This window comes from Megascapheus bottae, chromosome 10, assembly GCF_031878675.1.
Source record: "Megascapheus bottae isolate mThoBot1 chromosome 10, mThoBot2.hap1, whole genome shotgun sequence".
Lineage (NCBI taxonomy): Eukaryota > Metazoa > Chordata > Mammalia > Rodentia > Geomyidae > Megascapheus > Megascapheus bottae.
The window spans coordinates 26,368,251-26,391,533 of record NC_143518.1 but is presented as its reverse complement, the minus strand read 5'-3'; the positions used below and the strand labels follow the sequence as shown (position 1 = coordinate 26,391,533).

General features: G+C 39.1%; 1 protein-coding gene across 3 annotated transcripts in view; it reads right to left on the bottom strand.

The window, feature by feature from the left end:
• Nucleotides 1–1,409: 1,409 nt before the first annotated feature.
• The window catches only part of Tnfsf4 (TNF superfamily member 4), a 95,913-nt gene continuing 74,039 nt past the window's right edge, over nt 1,410–23,283 (bottom strand). For all 3 annotated transcript variants that reach the window (XM_090339774.1, XM_090339773.1, XM_090339775.1), the window contains 2 exons: nt 5,910–5,952; nt 1,410–4,250 (listed from right to left, as the gene is read on the bottom strand). In XM_090339774.1, coding sequence (XP_090195900.1) covers nt 3,898–4,250; nt 5,910–5,952 — 396 coding nt within the window. In that variant the 3' untranslated portion in view covers nt 1,410–3,897. The remainder of the gene's footprint in view (nt 4,251–5,909; nt 5,953–23,283) is intronic.

Here is a 23,283-nt window from a genome sequence, read left to right as displayed (position 1 = left end):
TTTTTTTTTCTCATAACATTCTGGGTTTACCTTTTCAAGTTATATATTTCTTGTGTATATATTTTATGCCTCTTCAAAATAGCAACATTTTAAATGAATGAATGAACAAATAAATGCCTCCCTTTTTGCCACCATATGGATCAATTACCAAGTTCTATCAGGTTTTCATTCTTGATATATTTCAGATTTATTCATTTCTCTCCATCCATAAGTATTCAGCTTTTAATTCCAATTGCTTGGCTTCTAGCTTCTTCCACATCAATTCATTCTATATAGTGGGAAGAAGCTATTTTATACTGTCTTCATATGTCAAGTACTTGACACAAGGAGAATATTATGAGAATTTGTGGATGAATAAGTAAGATATCACTAATTACATGTATTGAGAAATGTATTGGTTTTGACTCTCATCATCTTATGGATCTAATACTCTTAGAATTAAAAATGATAGGTGAAGTTATTTTGAATTTTTATTTTCAAATATCTTCTCAAAAATACTGGACATTTGAACACTAATAAGATCCATCTGAATAGCTGAGGTTACAGGTGTAAACAACTATATTTGGCTATATTACCTTTTCGGTGGTGGTAGAGGTGGTGGTGGTGGTGGTGGTGGTGTGGTAGGGCTTGAACTCTGAGCCTGGGCACTATCCCTGAGCTTTTTAGCTCAAAGCTAGCACTCTACCACTTGAGCCACAGTGCCACTACCTATATTCCCCTTTTTATTAAACCAGAAATCACTGACGCAAATAGGCCTGGTAGAATATTACTTGAATAGCATAAAGAAGAGTTGATGAGAAGAGTTAGTGAAAACCTTTATTTTGCCAGATCTTACCAATAAGTAAATGTAAATTTGTAAAATACAGTCACTCAACATGGTACATACTGCATCTTCTGAGTCATCAAGAAAGATATCATGGACTCTCTTGCTCAGAACATCTGGAAAAGTGTTATTCACTAGATACTGTGGGAAATGAACTTGACATCTTATCGATGGAGCAGGAAGGAAAGACTGGGAGAAGTGATAGAAGGGGAGACACCGTTCAAACAGAAATATACTGACTGTAACTGATTCAGGTAACTGTGGCTCCTCAGTATACCAACTATACAAAAACAATAATAGAAAAATAGTAAAAGGAAAAAAAAGAATTCACAGTAAATGTTCAGCCCCATATATAATCTTCAGTAGGCCTTCATAAGTAACTAGCTTATCACTGGGGCTATGTGTGTTCCTTGGCAGCCCCTAGGAGCTTGATTAGTTTATGCACAAGTTTTTTTTTTAATCGTTGGGATTACAGTTACATTCTTCAGGTAGTGGGTACATTACTTCTCGAACATTGTTACCCCTTCCCATGTTTTTCTCCCACTGTTATTCTCCCCACCCCCTCCCACTCATCTTGTTTTTCCCTTCCCATTTTCAAATACACAAATAAACATATATACAATATACCAGGCACCCAAGTCAGATACAGTAACAACATGAGATAAACCATAAGGGAGAAAGAAGAGAAAAGAAATAGCTTCACTTAGTACAATCAGAATAATGATCACAAAGCTACACCTCTTGTTTCCATATCCTGGAGTTCATTTTTATGCACAAGTTTTCTTAGCTTTCTTCTTTCCATAGCATTGAAAAAGAGGGATTGGAAAATAGTGATGAACATTGAAGAGAAAATTAGAAAATAAGCAGATTTTTTAAATATCCAATTGTAATTGAGGACCACTTAGTGTAGGGAAAACAGCCCTTCTAGCTTCTCCAACATTCTAGAGATGAACTCTGTTTTACAGCACAGTACGACCCCTGCGATGACATGGAATCATCATATGAGATGTTATACCCTCTATTTCAAATTATTGGGAGGCATCTGCTACATGCAAAACAAAATCGCTGTATTTGTTAACTTTTTATTTATTATTTTGAGCTGGTAGTAGATTTTGAACTCAGGGCCTCACAGGTTTTTGTTCACAACCCTTGCTCTACCACCTGATCCAGTCATCTTCCACTTCTATTTTTTATCTAGTTATTTGGAAATAAGGGTCTTATGGATTTTTTGGCCTAGGCTGACCTCAAGCCTTGCTCTTCAGATCTCATCTTTCTGAGTAGCTAGGGGTATACACATTAAGTTACCACTACCTAGCTCTTGTAATTTTTTAATACAGAAAACTCCCATCTTATCTGAAAATCTGCCATAAAAATAAAAATCCCATTTGTTCTCAATATGAAATATGTGATATATTATATCACAAGAAAAGATACATCTATCTAAATACAAGGGGATCTTATTCCCTTGAAGCCTTAGTATTGTCTGGTAATAGGTCCTTCTCGTTTAAATCATCAATATGCAACCATACGTTGTATTTTGGAATTTCCAGTCAGAGATTATTGTGAGGTTTATTTTGTTTTTAGTTGTTTGGTGTGTTTTTTTTTTAATTTTTATTTTTATTATGCTTGTTTGGGTTTTGTTTTGGGTTTTTTGCCAGTCCTGGGCTTGAGCTCAGGGCATGAGCACTGTCCTTGGACTTTTCTCAAGGCTAGAACTCTACCACTTGAGCCTCAGTACCACTTCCAGCTTTTTTCTATGTATGTGGTGCCAAGGAATCGAACCCAGGTCTTCATGCATGCTAGGCAAGCACTTTACCACTAGGCCAAACTCCTGGCCCCATTGTTTGGGTTTTTTTGATGCCAGTCCTGGGGCTTGAACTCAGGGCTTGGGTGCTGTCCCTGAGCTTCTTTTTGCTTAAGGATTGTGTTCAACCACTTGAGCCACAGCTGCACTTCCAGCTTTTCTTGAGTAGTTTGAGATAAGCATCTCACAGACTTTCTTTCCCAAGCTGGCTCTGAACCATGATGCTCAGATCTCAGCCTCCTGAATAGCTGGGATTACAGGTGTGAGCCACCAGCACCAGGTTGTTGTTTTTTCATAAGGCTCAACTTAAAACTTCACTTGATATAGCTCTGTTTTATCCTTTGGAAGCCAGTAGCACGGTATAGGTGTTTGAGGCATGTACTGAGCAGATCTCAGCACAGATAAAAGGGTTGCTTTGTATTTCTTTGCCTATCTGTCACAAAGAACAGGTTTTCTACCCTGAACTGACTTTTACCCTGACAGGTCCAGTTTACTATTGTCTGTGTGATAAAGTACCTCACAATGAATCATCTTATACTATCTGTGCAGGAAAAAAAGTCTTAATTTTCTTTAAATTCCTTCTGAGATTTGTCACAGCATCCTAGCTCCAGGATGTTTCTTTGAAAGATATTTCTATTAAATATGTTTGGAAGCCAGGAAAACAAAAGTTAATAAAATGGGGGGAATTCCAGTGTAATATAGCATTTCTCAGACATCTTCTAGTCCAGACATTCACAAGCTGATTTTTAACCCCCCTTCCCCAAATATGAGAGGTATTTGTGTACTGTGAATGCATCAACCAGTTTAACCTTGTGGAAGTCACTTTGTCTCCCAAGGATTGGTAGATACCACCTTTTGCAGTCCATCACCCAACTGCTTGTTCTTTTTTTGACACTATCACACACACAGGTCTAATATCCAGCAAATGGTAGTCAAGTGTCTTTTCCAGTGACCTAAGTTTATTACAATTGTCTGACGAATATAACAATAAGACACCGATTCATTCTTACAATGGTGCTTCCTGGCTTCAAGGCAATGGTGGGGAATGATAGACACATTTAGAAGACAAAAAGGATAAATAAGGTTAATTGCTATGTCGAATGTGTTTTAAATATCCCTGAGTGGAGGCGGGGGCAGAATTTCATTCTGGTCATATCTCACATAGCTGAGCAGAAGGGACTCTTCCACTTACAAGGAAGAATCTTGTGTCCTGTCCATCCCCAGCCAAGCATTCCTTTTGGGTCAGCTCACAGACTCTGCCATCAGATCCTCACTGGCGACAGTACTGATCAGAACTTAGTTGGATGAGGAAGAGTTTCCCGCCATTCACCTGGAGTTCTTCACAGGTAGTTCCCTCCATCTTCACATCCAAGTGGACTACATCTTTGTAAGCCATACGGGTCACTGTAGTGAAGTCGATCCTCTTACCCTTGTTGGGGACATCAATAGCTTTTGTACTATTCCGATAATGAATGCTGATATTGACTTTCTGAAAGAAGTTGCCCTTCAGGGTGATGAGATACAGCCCGTCGCAGTTGATTGTTATTGAGTTGCTTTGCACCTTCATGGTTTCATTCTTGTTTTCTGGAGGAAGGTAGAGGGCAAGTCTCTCCTTCTCGCAACCTTAAGGGGATAGGATAAGAAGTTCTATACATATGCACACAAACACACACATGCATTTCCCTAAGCATACCATGGGAGTAACAACCTTCCAATATTTCTAGAATGACTTGAAGAGAAAGATAGGGGAGAGTTTTTGAAGAGTGAAAGCAAGGGCACGCCATGTGTCTACCTATGGGCTGAATTCTGTTTTCTCTGCAGAATAGAAGGTGCAGAAGCCAATACCAGTATCCAAAAGCTTATCAGATGGGGCTAGGAATCCCCTATGGCAGGACATCTAGCTTCTCAGTTTCCCTGTTTTTTCAGAAACTGGAGTTATTGGCAACTTGGGTGATTACTTTCATAATCACCAAATGACAGCCTCAGTTCTGCATATTACCAATGAGCTGGACTCAAAGCAATTGCTTTAACTGTTTCCTAGCCCCTCTCCACATGACCATGAAATGAAAATTTTCTGCAGGCCCCAGTGCATCAGGCATGCTGCCAGCATTTACTACTGGTGTCAGTGCACTGGAGTGCTAGGTAATTGTGGAATCAAAGTGGGTTCAGTCACCTTGGATGGAACGAACTCAAAGACACACATTTGCTTTTCCCTTCTACCTCCTGCTCTTCCTTTTTCCTGGTAGGTGAAAGAATTACTGTTGAGGGACAAAGAAAAAGAGGAGGAGGAAGGAAGAGGAGAAGAAAGAGGAAAAAGAGGAAGAGCAATGGTAGATTTGGCAGCTTTGTACAGGGCCAATCCAAGTGCAAGCCCCCAAAGTCTCAATTTCTTTTATTTCTAAATCAGCCTGAATAGCAAGCATCCACATCTTAAAATTTTAATCTGTCTCCCTTCCCTTGGTAATGAGCAAGAACAGATACTGGCTGCTGGCCACAATTCAGTGATTCTTGCTTTGAACCAAGCCCAGAGGGCAGACTTTACAGTGAAAGCAAACACCACTGAAAGAAGACAAAATGTACTTTCCTTCAGGCTCAGAATACATGAATATTCATATAGAAACCACTAATGGTTGGCTGTAATGACAGATTCAAAAGACACTCCCCTGATAATCCAAGTACTAACTTTTTCTATACAGCTAGAGCTTCCTCAACTCCAAGATAGAATCTCATTCCAGAGTACAATTAGCAAACAATGTGTACTATAGACTTATGGACTTGTAAAAAATAAGTAAAGTTTAGTCTCCTTGGCTGAGAAAATAAGCATAATTCCTACTCAAAGAGTTCCTAGGAGAATGAAGGGAGGTACCTAAAGTACAGATAAGTATCCACTGGGGGTTACTCTTTATTCTCCTTTGGTTCTTTATGTACCCTCTTTGTCCTTAGTGAAAATAGCATTCAAGTTTCGACATCTCTAGAATTTAATGCTGCCCCCTGTGCTATAAAATGAAATTAAGACACTTTAGCAATGATTCTTCTAAAAAGTGTATGAACCAGGCCAGGCACTCTGACTCATGTCTGTAATCCTAGCTACCCCGGAGCCTATGTTTCAAAATCCTAGTTTAAAGCCAGCCCAGGCAGACAATATTATGTGACTCTTACAAAAGAAAAAAGCTGTAAATGGAGGAGTGGCTCAAATTGTAGAGTTCTAACCTTGATCAGGAAAAGCAAAACAGGAGCTCCCAGGGCATGAGAAAAAATTAATTAAATTTTGATAATACTTACCAATAAGATCTACATCAATACTTTGAAGCGGAGGAGATTCCACCTAAGGGAGGAGAAAGGATATCACTTCAGAAAAAAATAAAAAGACGAGTAAATGAAATTGTCCAGTCATATCTAATGGAGCAGAAATATAGCAGCCTGTAGAGGAAAATATGTGATAAAAGACATCTCCTTCTGTAGGGACTATACTCAGACTTCTTTCCTATTCTCTTGCCTTTCTGTGTAACATCCCTTAAGGTTACAATTATTCTTTTTTTAATATTTTCATTGTAATTAATAAAAGGGTTACATGATATTTGCCAGATAGAAGGTGCATTAATTCACATACATTGATACCCTTTCACATGTCTTGGTACCCATTACCCTCCCCCCCAACTCCCCATCTTGGTTTTCCCCCTTCCCTTTCCAATTTCAAATAACCAAATACAAATATATCCAATATATCAGATAACAAAGTGAGATACTGTAACAATATGAGATAACCAAGGGACAGCAAAAGAGATGAGAGATAACATAGTACATTAAGGACAACAATCATTCATTATATGGCTTTTGTTTCAGTATCCTGGAGGTCCTTTCAATTAGCTTCATACTATATGGCCTTATGTATCAAGGTTTTGCTCTATTGCAAATCTCTGCTAGTAGAGCCCAAGGTTTCTACTGGTTATGACAAATGAGGGAAACCTCTGAGTCTGGCTTACTTCACTTAATATGATTTTTTCCAAGTCTTTCCATTTCCTAACAAATGGGGCAATGTCATTCTTTCTGACAGCAGCACAGAATTCCATTGTGTATAAATACCACATCTTGTTGATCCATTCATCAACTGAGGGACATCTAGGTTGGTTCCATATCTTTGCTATGGTGAATAGTGCTGCAAGGAACATTGTTGTGCTAGTGGATTTAGTATGCCCTAGTTTCTGGATGGTTGGGGTAAATGCCAAGTAGTGGAATTGCTGGGTCATAGGGGAGTTCTATGTTTAGTCTTTTGAGGCACTGTCATACTGCTTTCCATAGTGGTTGAATGAGTTTGCACTCCCACCAACAGTGTAGTAGTGATCCCTCCTGGCCACATCCCCTCCAGCATCTGTTGTTATTCGTCTTCCTGATCCTGGCCATTCTAACTGGAGTGAGGTGGAATCTTAGAGTTGTTTTGGTTTGCATTTCTTTTATGACCAGAGATGTCGAGCATTTCTTCATGTGTCTATAGGCCATTTTTGTTTCTTCTTCAGAGAAGACTCTCTTTAAGTCTTTGGCCCATCTTTTAATGGGATGGTTGTTACTTTGGAGATTAGTTTTGGAGTGATTCAATTTTTTGAGCTGTTGATATATTTTACATATGAGGCCTTTGTCTGCTGTATGGTTGGTGAAGATCTTCTCCCATTCTGTAGGCCTCCTAATTAATTTACTAGCTATGTCCTTTGCCATACAGAAGCTCTGCAGTTTAATACAGTCCCACTTATCTAGCCTTTCTCTGATTTGTTGTGATTCTTGGTCCTTATTAAGAAAGTTTCAACCTGTGCCAAGGAAGCCTAGTGTATCTCCTATTCCTTCTTGTAAAGTTTTCAGTGTGTCAGCTTTTACCTCCAGGTCTTTGATCCATTTGGAGTTAATTCTAGTGCAGGGTGACAAAGAAGGATCCAACTTTAGTTTTCTGCAGGTGCTTAACCAGTTCTGCCAGCATCACTTGTTGAAGAGGCTATCTTTCTTCCATTCTATTTTTTGGCTCCCTTGTCAAAGATTAGGTGGCCATAGGTCTGTGGTTTAATATCTGGGTCCTCAGTTCTATTCCATTGGTCTTCAGGCCTGTTCTTGTGCCAGTACCAAGCTGTTTTGATGATTATAGCTCTGTAATAGAGTCTAGAGTTTGATATTGAAATTCCTCCTGCACTGTTCTTTTTGCTAAGAAGTGTTTTTGCTATATGGGGTCTTTTATTATTCCATATGAAATTTTGGATTGCCTCTTCTATTTCTTTAAAGAATGACATTGGGATATTGATGGGTATTGCGTTGAATTTGTAGATAGCCCTTGGCAAGATTGTCATTTTCACCATGTTGATTCTTCCAATCCAGGAGCATGGGAGATTTTTCCATTTCCTTAGTTCTGCTTTAATTTCCTTTTTCAGAGTTTTAAAGTTTTCATCAAAAAGGTCCTTTACATTAGTAGTTAAGCTAATTCCTAGGTACTTTATTTTCTTTGAGGCTATTGAGAAAGGAGTTGCTTTCCTGATTGTTGCCTCGTTCCTCTCACTGTTGGCGTAGAGGAAGGCAGTTGATTTTTGAGGGTTAATTTTATAGCCTGCTACCCTTCTAAAGTTTTGAATCAGCTCAAGGAGCTTGGGAGTAGAGTCTATAGGATTCTTTAAATACAGAATCATGTCATCTGCAAAGAGGGATAGTTTTACTTCCTCTTTCCCTACTTGGATCCCCTTTATGCTGGTTACAATTAATCTTATCTTTCATACAATCATCTGAGGTCTCTCTTCATTTCTGTCAAACTCTTGTTTTAAACAACATAGCCTCAATTTCCCATTTTAGGTAGCAGTGCACCTAACAGTCCATTTGTTAAGGAACTCATGCATAGATATTCTTCCACAGAGGAATCTGTTAACAACCAAGTCCTGAAGATCACAGATGCCCAGAACATATTGTGACACAGAGAATGCATAAGGAAAGTAGGAGCATCCTGTTCTAAGAGAACTCAAACAATACAATGTTATAATCCTTCAGGGTTCAAGATATTTGAATACAGCTTGTTGCTCCTTTGTTATTTTTGAACATTGGATCACTCCCTTCTCTTCAGCAGCTTGGCAAAACTAACTTGAAGCAACTTAATCCTTAGTAGCAAGAAAAAAACCCTAACCATTTAACAGAGGAAGCTTAATAGATTTAATGCCCATAGTAATGTAATACTTTTTTAAAAGAAAGCCCAAATGGGAGAGAATTCAGAAGGTGTATTATATGAAAAAAATAAAGAATAGAGAAAATGGAAGAAAGGAAAAAGAGACATTTCTATGAGCAATAGATATATCTAAAAGAATACCAAAGAACCCGTTTGCAGATCTTAACCTATGGAGAAAGGACTTAGAAGGTCAAGAGTAACAAGAGCCCTTACTTTTTCCTGGTCAAAACCTTTTTATTATTATTATTATTGTTATTTGAACTCTGGGCCTGGGTACTCTCCCTGAGTGCTTCAGCTCAAGGTATTACACTACCCTACCCCTTGAGCCACAGCAACACATCTGGTTTTCTGATGGTTAATTCGAAATAAGAGTTTCACAGACTTTCCAGGGTCTGAGCTGGCTTTGAATCGCGATCCTCAAATCTCAGCCTCCTGAATAGCTAGGATGTCAGGCCTGAGCCACCGCGCCCAGCTCCTGGTCAACTTTTGGGGTTTGCTGATATTGACTGTGGTTGGGTGGGTGGTTGATTGGGTTAGGTTGGTGTTTGTTGTTTATTGGGTTGGTTTTTTTTTTCTTTAATTGTATGCCATTAAAAAAAAAACTTCAAGTTCTCAGAGCTCAAAGCTTGTGTGGATTTGGTTAGTTTGAGTGGAATTCTATATTTTCTACAAAAAATTTTAAAAGATATAGAAAAAAACTAAAACGAATGCTTACTGTGTCTGCCAACTGTTCTTGTTCTCCCCCATGTTATTTTTGGCAGGATATCCCATCTGAAGCTGTAGAAGAGAATTGTTTTCATGCCCTGGGCAGTGGAATCCCTGCTTCCTACACTGCTGGAGGACTAAGTGGATTCCACTGCACCTTCTCACACTCAGCAGGAATCCCCAACTTCCCTTCTAAATATGATCTCAACCCTTACCCTTCTAAAACCAACAAGCTGAGTAGGAAGAAAAGAGAGCTCATCTAAGCTCTGCCAGTGGTTGAGGTGATAAGCAGTATTAGATCACTGCAATCAGCATGTGTCCACAAGTGTTGACTTGAGTAGAAATAGGAGATTTAGCTCCCTCCCCTTTGGGAACTGCTCGTGAGGTTGCATTAATTAAATGTTCTTTGTGGTGAAGACCGTGCTTTGTAAGAAAATCTCTCAGCCAGATGCCTGTGGCTCTCATCTGTAATCACAGCTACTCAGGAGGTTGAGATATGAGGACTGTGGTTCAAAGTCAGCCTGGGCAGGAAATATTCACACCAATATTCAAAGCAAGGTCTCCTTGACCTAACTCCAACTTGCTCATCATCAAACTTATTGTCACCTATCCTTTCTGTGTCTTAAGGCCAAGCAATTGTTTGCTCCAATCTCTTTGCTCTTATGGTAGGGCAACACAGAGAGCATAGGCTGTGGAGTCAGAATTTGTTCAAATTGTGACTTCTAGTTTTGTGAATTAGAAAATGTGTGTGTGTGTGTGTGTGTGTGTGCAGGATAACTGAAATCACCCAGCATTACGTGTGGCACACAGTTACCATTTGAAAAATGCTTGTTTTTTTTTATGTCTCTCCCAAGAATGGTCTCCCATCTGACTCTCATCAATCCAAATTTTATACTTCTAAGCCTAAAATAAATCTTTGATGTTTGTTATTTGCATTCCCATACCAAATATTTACACCCTGCCCACACAGCGGTTTTTAGAAGCTTTGATCATAATTACCAAAATCTGTGGTGCCAAAATCTGTGGTACAGCCATAAAGTAGAACATTATTTTCAGAACTAAAATGAAATGAATTTTCAACCACTAAAAGATACAGAGGAGGGCTGGGAGTTTGGCCTAGTGGTAGAGTGCTTGCCTAGCACGCACGAGGACCCGGGTTCAATTCCTCAGTACCACATACATAGAAAAAAAGCCAGAAGTGGTGCTGAGGCTCAAGTGGTAGAGCTCTAGCCTTGAGAAAGTCCAAGGACAGCGCTCAGACCCTGAGCTCAAGCCCAGGCCTGGCAAAAAAAAAAAGATACAGAGGAGTCTTAGATTTGTACTGCTATGTGAAAGAAGGTAATCTGATATGTGAATGGTACATATGTGGCATGCGATATTGCAAATTGATCAATACCAGGCAGTATTCTTAGATGCATGCCCAAGATAAGAGTCATGCCATGTTTATCATTTATTCTATAGGATAAATAAATAAATAAAAGAGAAATAAATAAGAGAAAAAAGTCATCATATCAATTCCTTGTTTTCCTGTTGCCCAGAGAAATAGTACCAGAACTGGAAACTGCCAGAAAAAATATTCCTGAACCCACATATACATACTGTTTTAAATATCAAAGGAAAGAAAAATTCCCATAGCTTCCTCAGATAGTAAGAGAAAATAAAAAATATCAAAGGGCTTCCACGTGAGCATAGCCTGCAGAATAAAGCTTCTTTAATCTGAAAGGCGAAACATCTTCAAAGATGAATTTTAGATTCCTATACCAACCAGAACTGAAGTCTAGCCTAGTCTCAGAAGCACAGAAAAGTCAAAGAAATAATCTTCTAGTGGAAGATTTTATTTTACAAATGAAATTAAAGTTGTCACAGAAGTTAAGAGCTTCTACTTTTGCTCTCCAATTGTAGGAAAACATTTATTGTACCACACAACAAATTTTTCCTCCTCATACAAAAATATAAAGTAAGGAGACACTGCTATGAAGATTATATTAATATGTCCTACCTTGTGTCCCTTTATCTACTTCAATACCAGAGTTGGAGAAGAGAAGTTCTCAGACTAGCAGTGAGCCCATCCTGAGAGCACCCAGGGAAAACTCAGAAGCCAAGCTTTCTCACTAGGTTTCAGTGCTTCCATAAATGAAAAAATGGGGAAAAATGTAAAAAAACAGCAAATTAACCCAGGACCTACATGGCAAATATATGAACTCTTTGACCTTCTGACTGAACAAATGCATGTATCATTATCTCAGCACAGCTGATAACCCAATGGAAAGCCTGCCAGCCTGTGATGATTAAGTGTTAATGGGCCTTAGAATTACACAGACATTTTGTTAAAAAGTTAAAAGGAAAAATTTTTTTCTTTATTGAGTAATTACATTCAGAATCATTTTTACATTCACACTGATAAGGATCACCATTCTGATTTACAAAGCTTATGAATAACAAAATATTTGAAGACTTCAAGTATAGCAGGAAAAAAAAGTTTAACTCTTCAAACAATAATGATAAGATTATTTCTTCCTGATCAAGAGGTGTGTACCTTTCTTTCCTGTTGCTTAGTATCAGCTGTTCCCTCTTTCTCTCCCATTCTCTCCCTCCCCTCACTGCCCTTGAGTTGCTTACTTCACTTTCATCAATGTCTTGTGTGCCTGATGGGCCCTATTGCTGTGCTTTTTCACCCACTTTCTGCTGATAAAAGGAACATTTAAATACAAGCAGGGTGTCTCTAGCTCACACTTGTAATCCTGGCTTCTCAGGAGGCTAAGATAACGAAGACTACAAAGCCAAATTAGCCAGGGAAGTCCATGAGATTCTTTTCTCCTATGAAGCACCAAAAAAGCCAGAAATGGAGCTGTGCCTCAAGTGGTACTAGTATTGAGCAAAATAAAAGCTCAGAGACAATGCCCAGGCCCTGAGTTCAAGGACTGCTCCTGTGCAGGCCCAAAATTATTTTTAATACAAATGGACAGTTTACCAAAACAATCTTGATTTGAAAGCTCTGAGTGGCATTTCTACCAGCCTTCCAAGGTTCACAATTTTTTTGCTAGTCCTGAGGCTTGAACTCTGGGCCTGCTCGTTGTCCTTCCTTGGGCTTTCGCAAGGCTAGAGCTCTACAGCACCCCTTAAAACTTTTTCTGTGTATGTGGTACCGAGGAATCGAACTGGGGTCTTCATATATGCTAGGCAAGCACTCTACCACTAGACCAAAGTCCTGGCCCAGGTTCATAATTTTTTAAAGTTCAGACACTAAACTATACTTTTGAAGGTAGGAACTTTATCCACAAACTGTATCTTCAACAAGCCTCATATAGAAAAGTCCACTGAAAGAATTCTTCAGCCATTGAAAAATAATGTGATTGCCCTATTATCTGGATATTTGGTTATCGGCATCAAAATTATTAAGTGCCACTCTGTAGTAGGCCTTATATTCTGAGAACACAGAGTGCTTGTTTTGTGGACTTGTATTCCAGGCAGAAAAAAAACCCGCCCTTTATTAAACCTTTATGAAATACTAACAGTATAAGACAGGAAGTTCCATAAAGTGGAAAAAATAAATTAAAAAAACAAACAGGCTTTGGTAGCAAAAGGATCAAGGACCAAGATGTAGTTAGCTGACAGAAAAATCTAAAAAGGAGACCATACTTTGTACATTCAAGAAAAAGAAATCCTCCAAATTCATTCTATTTTTTGCCACTCAAAATAGCCCAGTGAAGTAAAAATAATAATTCTCTATGTTTTACAAACAGGAAAATTCATACTGGTAACAATTTACGGAGAAGTAAAAGGTATTAATCTAAACGTTTGAAACACAAATGTATAATATATCTCCTCTTTTTATCTATAATACCTTAAGAATGAAGAAATTCTAGAAACATTTTTCTGGAGGCTCAACATTAATTGCAACTATTACTATCATCAGTACTGAATGATATGACTTAAGTTTGGAGGTTGTTGTCAAAATCGTCGAATATGTTTCAAAAAAAGCTATATATTCCCCTAAGCAAGGTTTTTCAACACTGTCCTGTGTAGTTCAGTTTGGGGTCTGTTTAGGTACCAACTTTATTGGCAAGAGGCAGCAGGAACAAACACAATGTATACTTCAAGCAGGTTCAAAGAAGAGGCTGAATTAGATCATTTCCTGGTCAATCAATGCTTGAGCACTGGGCTGTCCAGGACTGTAGATGAAACAGTTCAAGGCATGGCAATTATCTGGCAGCCTGTGTCAGGTTCCTAAGAACACAATAGTTATGTCAAGAGCTTGTCTTTGGACAGTGTGACCCTCCAATTCAGACTCGGTGGGATGTGTCATGGGCCTGTTAACTTTTTACTCATTTGACATTTGTCTGGGTAGCAAGCGGTTATCTGTGGCAGAAGCAAATGGAACTCATCAACTATGAAACCAGGAAGTAGGCTCTACATTCACTATATGAGCCATGTCCTTCCTCTCTCAATACCAGGCCACAATATGAAAGACCTGGGGGAGAAAGTGGGTGAGGTGTGAGTCAGTGGAGGACAAACACCTCAAGAGAGAAAAGTGGAATTTTCCACATGTTCCCATTGCAGTAGACTGATAGAATATATACCACAGTAGCATGTTCTCTGCAAAAATGACCTTGTTACAAACAGATGCCCACCCCCCCACAATAGAACCCCACCCAGAGAAAGACTTAGAATGATAGGGCAAAAGTTGATTGTTCTGACAAGAGATTTTCCATGTTTTTGTTTGTTTGTTTGTTTGTTTGGTGAGTCATGGGGCTTGAACTCTGCCTGGGTGCTGTTCCCTGAGCTCTTCAGCTCAAGGCTACCGCCCTACCTTTGAGCCAAGCCCCACTTCCTGTTTTCTAGAGGTTAGAGATAAGAGTCAGTTGTCCTTAATGCACTATGCTATCGCTCATCTCTTTTGCCATCCCTTGGTTATCTCATATTGTTACAATTTTTCAACTTGTTATCTGATATATTTTATATGTGCTTAATTGGTTATTTGAAATTGGATAGAGAAGGGGGAAAATCAAGATAAGCAGGGGGGAGGGTGGGAGGGAAATGGGGACCATGACATGAGAAAGGGTATCAATGTTTGTGAAGTTATGCACCTTCTATCTGGTGAATATAATGTAACCCTTCTATTAATCACAATAAAGAAATTATTTAATAAAAAAAAAGAGTCAGGTCCTTTTCTGCCCAGGCTGGCTTTGAATCTCGATCCTCAGATCTCAGCCTCCTGAGTAGCTAGGATTACAGGTGTGAGCCATTGAACCCGGCTTTCCATATTTTTTAAAAGTATCTCTGATGTTACATTTCTTGGTGACAAACACGTATGGCTTCAAAACTTAGCTGAATCAACCAAAAGAGAAGTGATTCAATCACTGGGATTGAATCAACCAAAAGAGAAGTTTACACTATTTCCACTCTTCTTGTCTATTATACTTAGCAATGGATATTTGTATCTACCCCCAGAGACAGCCCTCTTCTCTATCTTAGAAAATATGAACTATAGTTTCATTGTCCCTAATGATTTGCCATTGACTGATTTGTAAAAATAGTCCTAAATATTCAGGTAAACAACAAAATCAACCAAATGCCTCCATGTGACATGAACACACCTACAAAATGATTTGATTAACCAAATGTGCTCTTTACACAATGTCTCAAACATAATGGCACTCAGTGAATGAATGTTTGCTGAATCCACTGGCACTGAGCTTCTCAGTCGAGGCTGGATCTACATGAGTGACTATGAAATCCTGTGATATCCATGCAGACTCTACTCAACAGCTTTCATTGCTCAGGGTTTTTGAAATTAGCCTGTTCATCTTTGAATTCAAAGGCAGTAGCAGAACTATTAAAGTCATTATTTTTTTGGCATCACTAATTTACCATCTCATTTGCTATATAAAAAGAAGGGGTTATTTATTGCCTTAAAGCAACCTAACACTGTGAACTTGACAATGGACTTGCAGTGGGGAATCCTGGTTTGATTTTTGTTTTCGGTTTTTATTTTTGGGGGATGAGGGAAGTGTTTTTTGTTTTGTTTATTTTCTTTTGTTTTCTTTTGTTGTGCTAGTCATAGGGGCTTGAACTCAGGGATTGGGTTCTGTCTTTGAGCTTCTTTTGGTCAAGGCTAACACTCTATTGCTCCATTTCTTGTTTTTTTGTGGTTAATTGGAGATAAGAGTTTCATGGACTTTCCTTCTCAGGCTGGCTTTGAACTGCAATCCTCAGATCTCAGCCTCCGGAGTAACCAGGATTACACACGTGAGCCACCAGCACCCAGCTGATCCTGGGATTTTTTTTTTCCCTCAGTCTAGAACACATTCTTTCTATATACTTTCAATGTCTCCATTTCGATGTGCAACCTCATTGAAAAATAGTTAGAATGAAGTCCAAGGAAGCTTCCAGTTCAGAAATTAGATGAATCATAGTAGTCAAAAAAGAAATCTTGAAAATAAGATTGTTTTTGAACCCCAGAACTTTTCAACACTCAAACCCCCTTTGCCATAACAAAAGCAGAAACCTCTTCTTACTCAAATGATCCCTCATGATGTTTAATGAGACATCAAGATTGTGCCTAGTATTTGTATGTGCAGGGAAGCACTTAGGTTTCTTTGTTTGAGTCTTGGTACTCCTCAGCATGTGTTCTGATGCTACCAATGATTGGTAAAACCATAGCAATCAGAAGCATGAGAGTGAGGATAATGACAATGACAATAACACCTTAAAATTTTTCTCTTAATTCATGGAAGAAAATTCAGAAAACCAAATGAGTGATTCTCCCCAAGCATACATGAATTCATGATCATTGAATTGTTATTCTGAGATCAACAGGACTGGAGTGAGTCCTAAATCCATTATGCTTGGGATCTTTAAAAGAAGAAAAGTGGCAGGTCAGAGAGACACACAGAGAAGAATGTGTAGAAGAGGGTTGGTTTTGGCATGACACAGCTTCAAGCCTAACTACACAAAGGAGCCATCAAGGGCTAGAAAACATCCAGGAAGAATTCTTCCCTTGAGCCTTCTGAGGGAGTGTGGCCATTCCAACACTTGGATTTTGAATCTCTAGCCTTCAGAACCGGGAAGATAATTTCCTACTGTATTAAGCCACTCCTTCATAACCATATGTTACAGAAGCCTTAGAAAATTACTGCATGGTTGTGCAGGTGTCCACACACTGTCACATGCAAGTTGATCACACAGGTGTCTGGCAAAATGAGAAAGGCCTGGGCAATCATTTAATATATTTTCCTAAATGGTATTTAAAAAAAAACAAATTGAAGAAGGAATGCAAGCCTTTCCCCCTTTATGAATAGCTTGTATAAGGGATGTCTTGATGGTTTTATAAAAATGCCCTATAAGGAATTGTGATAGCCGAGGCTTCATTGATCCTGTTATCTAGACAGCTATAAAGAGAGTTAAATATCTGCTCTTCTGTGACAAAGCAGAAATCTTTTCTACAATTATTCCTCAGAAGCACTTGATGTCACAAAAGGAAACAGACTTTGAAACAACTGGCCAGTATTCTTCAAGCTCAAAAGCTGTGGCAACAGAAAGAAAACTAGAACTTAAACCTGACTTTATTTCTAACCCCATCCTTTCTAGACAAATCTAATGAAGACTCTATGCCTCTAATTTTCCCAGAGTAATACAGCACACACAATCTGTCAGGTCATCTTCCGAGGCCTTCGTGGCCATAGTGAACGAAGACAAAAGCCAGGTGCAGCACTTATAATCCTAGCTCCTGGGGAGAAAGAAAAAGGAAGGGCTGCTTTCTAAAGGCCAACCCAGGAAAAACGTTATCCAGACTACATCTGAACAAATGAGCTGGGTACAATCCCATCTATGTGTGGGGAGTTAATAAGCTCAAGTGATAAGGACTTACCTAGGTAAGCATAAAGCCCTGAGTTCAAACTCCCATATTGATAAGAGGATGGGGGAGAGGGAGGGAAAGAGGGAGAGAAGCTGTACTGAAAAATTGATACTGCTCAACCTCTCCACACACAAAATAGCTCATTAATCATATACAATACACAGTCAGATTGATACTTTTAAAGGCTCTGGAAGCTAAAAATACTAAGGACTCCAACAAAGACCAACATACACAATAACACAAACTGTGTTTTATAGCACTAAAACTGTAAAATATATACTTTATAATTTATTTTATTTTATAACCCAATAAGATTTCTAATCCCACTCCCATCTTGATGTCACTGCCATCCTAATTTTTGTCTCAATGGCTTTCAGGATTCCTGCTCTACCTGCCTGCTGGGAAGCCCTGAGTGTACATCATTTAAACTCACTCCAAAACTCAACTCCCACCCGCACAATACAATACTTGTGGGCCTTCTGTTTACCAGCTTTTAGGGAGAATCAAAGCTGAGTCTTTCTGTCAGTATGCATTCTTAAATAGTTACAGTATATATTATCAATGCTAGTTGCATGTACACATTCTTGATGCACCTATCTAAGGTGCATTTCATAATAAGTTACTTACTGGAGAAAAAAAGTTATGCCAGCATATTACCAAGGAGCCCAGTTTTGTGAGCCAGACCTTGTGTCTCTTGTAGACCAAAGTTCTGCCCTATTTGACAGCCACATCACTGGAGAATTGGATGAAATGTATCCCAGTGAAGGGAAATGGAACCAAGCTGGTCAATGTGTAATGTTAGCTCTCTAAACCACTTTCAGCCAGACACTGAACATATTAACACTTCATAACCTCATAAATTCTCTCCTTTCTCCTTTTATTCTCTAATACATCCAGGAGCTATTAATTCGATATCTGTACCCAAAAATACATATTTGCTTAATCCCAAGCATTACAATAGGGAAATCAAATCCCTGAAGCTGAGATCAACTATGATTGCTATGATATGCTCTCAGATTATCAGGATCCTATGCACACACACCTTTATTGTTATTGCACTTGCTGGACAAAGCAAATATTTCAGTAGCAGTGGGATATGTTCACAATTTGCAATCATGATGCTCTCAGCATTACAAAGCTCTATTCTACCTGGATCTGCCCAACAATCATTTTTCAACTTTGGAAATCATTAAAGTTGTATTCAGTGAGTTCATTCGGGGTGGTGAAGCTCAAAGCCTGGCACTAGCCAGAGGCTTCTGGTTTCTGGTGGAGTATTACTCATGATACTGCAATGTTTAACACCTTAAATTGAAAAGATGTGGCTATTACAAGTATACATAACTAAGCAAGTCATCGATGGCTCATACACGTAATCCTAGCTAATCAGGAGGCTGAGATCTGAGGATCACAGTTCAAAGCCAGCCTAGGCAGGAAAGTCCATGAGACTTTTATCTCCAATTACAGAAAAAGCCAGGAGTGGTACTGTGGCTAAGTGATAGAGTGCTAGACTTGAACAAAAGCAGCTCAGGGACAATGCCTAGCCCTGAGGTCAAAACCCAGGCCTGGGGAGGGGGGGAAGAAGTATACATAACCACAAGTGGGCACTGGTATCTGATTCCTGTCATCCTAGCTACCTGCAGCCTCAGATAGGGGATCACAGATCTAGGCCAGCCCAGACAGAGTCATGGAGGGTCTATGTCAACAAAAAAAGCTGGTATGCCAGCACATACTTCTCAACTATGGTAGGAAACCCAAATTCTAAAATTGATGGACCAATATTCACCATGTATCTGTGTAGGAAGAGAGAGGAAAATGGTACAAAAATGCATACAGTTATTGCTTGACCAAGAGCCTAGCAATTACAAGTCCTTGAGTTCAAACCCTAACTCGTATGTGTGTGTGTGTGTGTGTGTGTGTGTGTGTGTGTGTGTGTGTGTGTGTGGTATAACTACACATAGCATATACAAGACATGGGAAAGTGGAAAATTCCGTTTCTCTTCAACTCCACCACTTATTTCAAATTTCACAGATGAAACACTGTGACTGTAGGGAACTACCCTTCTTCACTAGTTTTGTTTTTTGTTTTGGGTTGCTTTTTTTTCTTACTATTGTTATTGTTTTCTCTCATTCATTGAAGAGTGCTCTGCCCCCTCCCATGACTCCAAAGAGTCAATGCTCATTTTCTATGAATGGGAAATTCCTGGAATGAGAGGAAAGCTGCAGATTCCGTAAACATGAAGGACACTAACACAAGCAGCAGAAGATGGGCTAGGTGCCCAGCCCTAAACAAAGAAGACCCGACCTACTCAGGATGAGTAGTTAGGAACTGAGGTCGGCAAAAAGGAATAGGAAGATCCTATTGCCGGGTCTACACCAATAGTCTTTCTGTTCTACATGTAAGGCTGTACTTGCATCTATGTTCACGTGTATGTGTGACATTTTCCAGCATCATCTCCACTGAAATTGTTCTATCCTGTCTTATTGATGGGGGTTAGAGCATACATGTATCTAAATTGCTCCTTTAGACACTATAAGACCTGCGTAAATTAGTGAGCAATATTGTCTGCTGAGGAAATCTTGATCATTTCAGCACTTCAGGAAGGAAGAGGTAGTCTTGTTCTCAAGGATGTTTCGTTTTACTATGGCGCCCCCTAGTGTGGGATGAGATTAGGCTAATTTCTGTATGTACCAATAAACCACATAAAAAAGGAAAAAGAGAGTAGTAATAATTTTGGTAAATTGTTCCTGCAGCTATTTTGTGGAGAAAATAATGAAGTATATTCCCAACATAATTCATAAAACCCTCAGCAATCCACTCCATCTAGATATTCAACTCCCCCTTCTGCTACTCTTCCCCTCCTGTAGACTACAGCCATGCACAACAACTTATATTTCCTGCTTGGAATGCTTCCTACCTGCCCAGCCTCTGCTTTCCCAACCCCCACTCCAACCCCCAGCCCTGGCCATCTCTCCTGTCTGGGAAGGAGCTCCAAGTCTTCCTTCCATTGCAGCTGAAAAATGATTGCTTCCCTCCATTTTACAGTCTCCCCGGAAAAGAAGGTAATTCGTAGTTCCTTCTCGTCTTCCCATGTCCCTTTATTATATCTGCACCTGTCACTCCTTTGTCCCACCTTGCTCCTTAGCCATTACTTCAAAGAACTCGAACACCTCTCCAATGCGATTTGTATCTCTGAAGCTTCGAAGTGCACCAGAAACACTTAATGGAGTAAATTTAAGTAAGAACACTTTCATAATAGAGCCTTGATACAGCAGTCAGAATTTTTAGATTGATTAGCTTGGTGATCCTAAGCAATTCATCTACCTTTTCAGGATTCCTCTTTTCTTAACTGTAAAAAGACTAAAACTTTCATAAAACTCAAGTGATCCAGGGGTTGGTGGCTCATATCTGCAATCCTAGCTACTCAAGAGGCTGAGATCTGAGGATCACAGTTCAAAACCAGCCTGGGAAGGAAATTCCATAAAGCTCTTATTTCCTGTTAACCACCAAAAAGCCAGAAGTGAAGGTGGTAGAGTATTAGCCTTGAGCAGAAAAGCTAAAAGAAAGCACCTGAACCCTGAATTCAAGTCCCAGTCTTGGCATAAAAAACAAAACAAAGAAATCTCAAGTGATTCTGTTTCTTTCACTAAACCTCCCCTAAGATCAGTATACTTCATGATGAATAAAAACTTCAAAAGTTTCTTTTTAAATCCCAATTGCTTGTGAAAAGTGAATCATTTTGCTTTTTTAGTTACTTTATTTGCATGTCTGTCATAACAAGAGTATTTTTTAAATGTGTTTGATTACCCAGAGACATTTAAAATGTGCTAATCTGAAACATGGTGTTTCAGACAAATTCCTCTTCCTCTTCTTAAAAATGATTAAAAAAAACAGGCTTCAGTGGCTCACATCTATAATCCTAGTTACTCAGGAGGCTGAGATCTGAGGATCATGGTTCAAAGACAGGCCAAGCAGGAAAGTCCATGAGACTCTTATCTCCAATTGGCCACATAGAGCTGGAAGTGGAATTGTGGTTCAAGTAGTAGGGCACTAGCCTTGAGCAAAAAAAAATGCTTAGGTCCTGAGTTCAAGCCCCAAGATTGGCAAAAAAAGAAAGTTTAAGTTATAGGCTGAAAGTTCATCAAGAAACTGTAAGTTCTAATTCTTGATCTCCTAACACAGCATTGGTGGCAAACTCACTTTCCAACTACCTCATTTTCCTGTTTCCCAGTACAAACAAAGCAAGAATTTAAACTTTTGGAAATGGAATTTGCAAAAGGCTTATCCCTTAAAAATATTTACTTTTAAAGATTTTGAATCTTGATTACACAGCCTGTGACACACATGTATAATTTACAAGCTCTGCCTCGGAGGTCTTCTCTTTTCTGCCACTGAGGTTTCAGGGAAGATCAAGCCTGAGACTTTAAAAGGTTCCCCAAAATAGTGTTCCAAATAGTGTGGAAAAATAGTTTGGCTAAGAGAAGCATTTGACTTTATAACTTACAGATATTCTTTAGGGGATTCCCTTCTTCTTCCTCAAGGAGGTATTTTTGCTGACTCAGAATAGGTTATTTAGATAAAAGGATACAAATGAAGTATAGACATTATATGTGTGCAAATTTTATTTCTCTCAGTTCCTCCTTAAGAGCCAAGAAATTGTACTCTTCAGCACAAGAAGTCTGTTAGCTTACATTTTGTATTTCTTAAATACACATGTCCATTCTATAAACATATAAATACATACTCAGGATATTGAGCTGGAAGAGATTTTATTGATTCTTTGACCCAACTTCCGCCTGTTACCAATGAACAAATTAAGGCCCAGAGAAAAACATGGATTCTATTTTTCCTAACATCTCACAAACAAAACCCTGTACTGTTCATGTATGTGAATGAAGGTTAACCCAGACAGGAGAAAACAGTAGTTACGAAACCAACTTGAATGAAGGAAAATTGAGCAGCAACGAGAGTGTAGAAGCTATATATGCCTTCTCACAGAGCCATGGATATAAGCAATCACTCTCTAAGGCTTAATACTAAACCCAAAGAATAAAGTATGAAGCAGATATTTTATTATGCCTATCTCTGACAACAGAAGAGATTCTATTTAACTGATTAAGTTAGGAGCATGTTACCACCTATAAACATGACTGCCACACTGTATCTTCATTATATTGTCACCATCAATTATTTTATCCCTATTCATTATTCATACTTTTACAGTCAATGACTCTTTAAAACTATAGCTCTCTCTCCTTCTCTCTCTCTCTCTCTCTCTCTCTCTCTCTCTCTCTCTCTCTCTCTCTCACACACACACACACACACACACACACACACACACACACACACACACACACAAACTATCACTGCTATCACCAATACTCTCTCACCAGGTTGAAAGGAAAACACACATCACCTAAGCCTCCTTTCTACATCTAAGGGTCCACTGGTCTATCTGGGTCCTAGAACAGTACAAGAAACTGCATCCACTAAAAAGCCTAGCTAAACATAGAGAAAAAATAAAGTTTAATGTTAGCTGAAGGATTCCAAATATCTAAGTCCCCAAAGTTTCTGTATCTGTATCCAGGGTGTTTGGGAACTTGTTTCTTAAGCAAACAGCTCAGCTATGCAGAAGGCAACTTATCACCCATATGACTGTGCAGGCTTTGAATGCTAAGATCCTGGAAATCAGTCCTCAACTCTGTCACAGAGTTCCTGGGAAATGTGACTTGTGGAAAAGACTTTTTCTTTCTTACTGGCCTCAGGGTATTGATAGTCCAAGGGGACCTTGACACCAGCAGGCTTTCTCCTGCACAGTGTCTTTGTGCAATTGCTTTAGTCCTGATAGGAGTAGTGTGCCCTATGTTTCTATCGTCCTACTGAGCAAGGAAACTTGTAGTGCTGTGGTTCT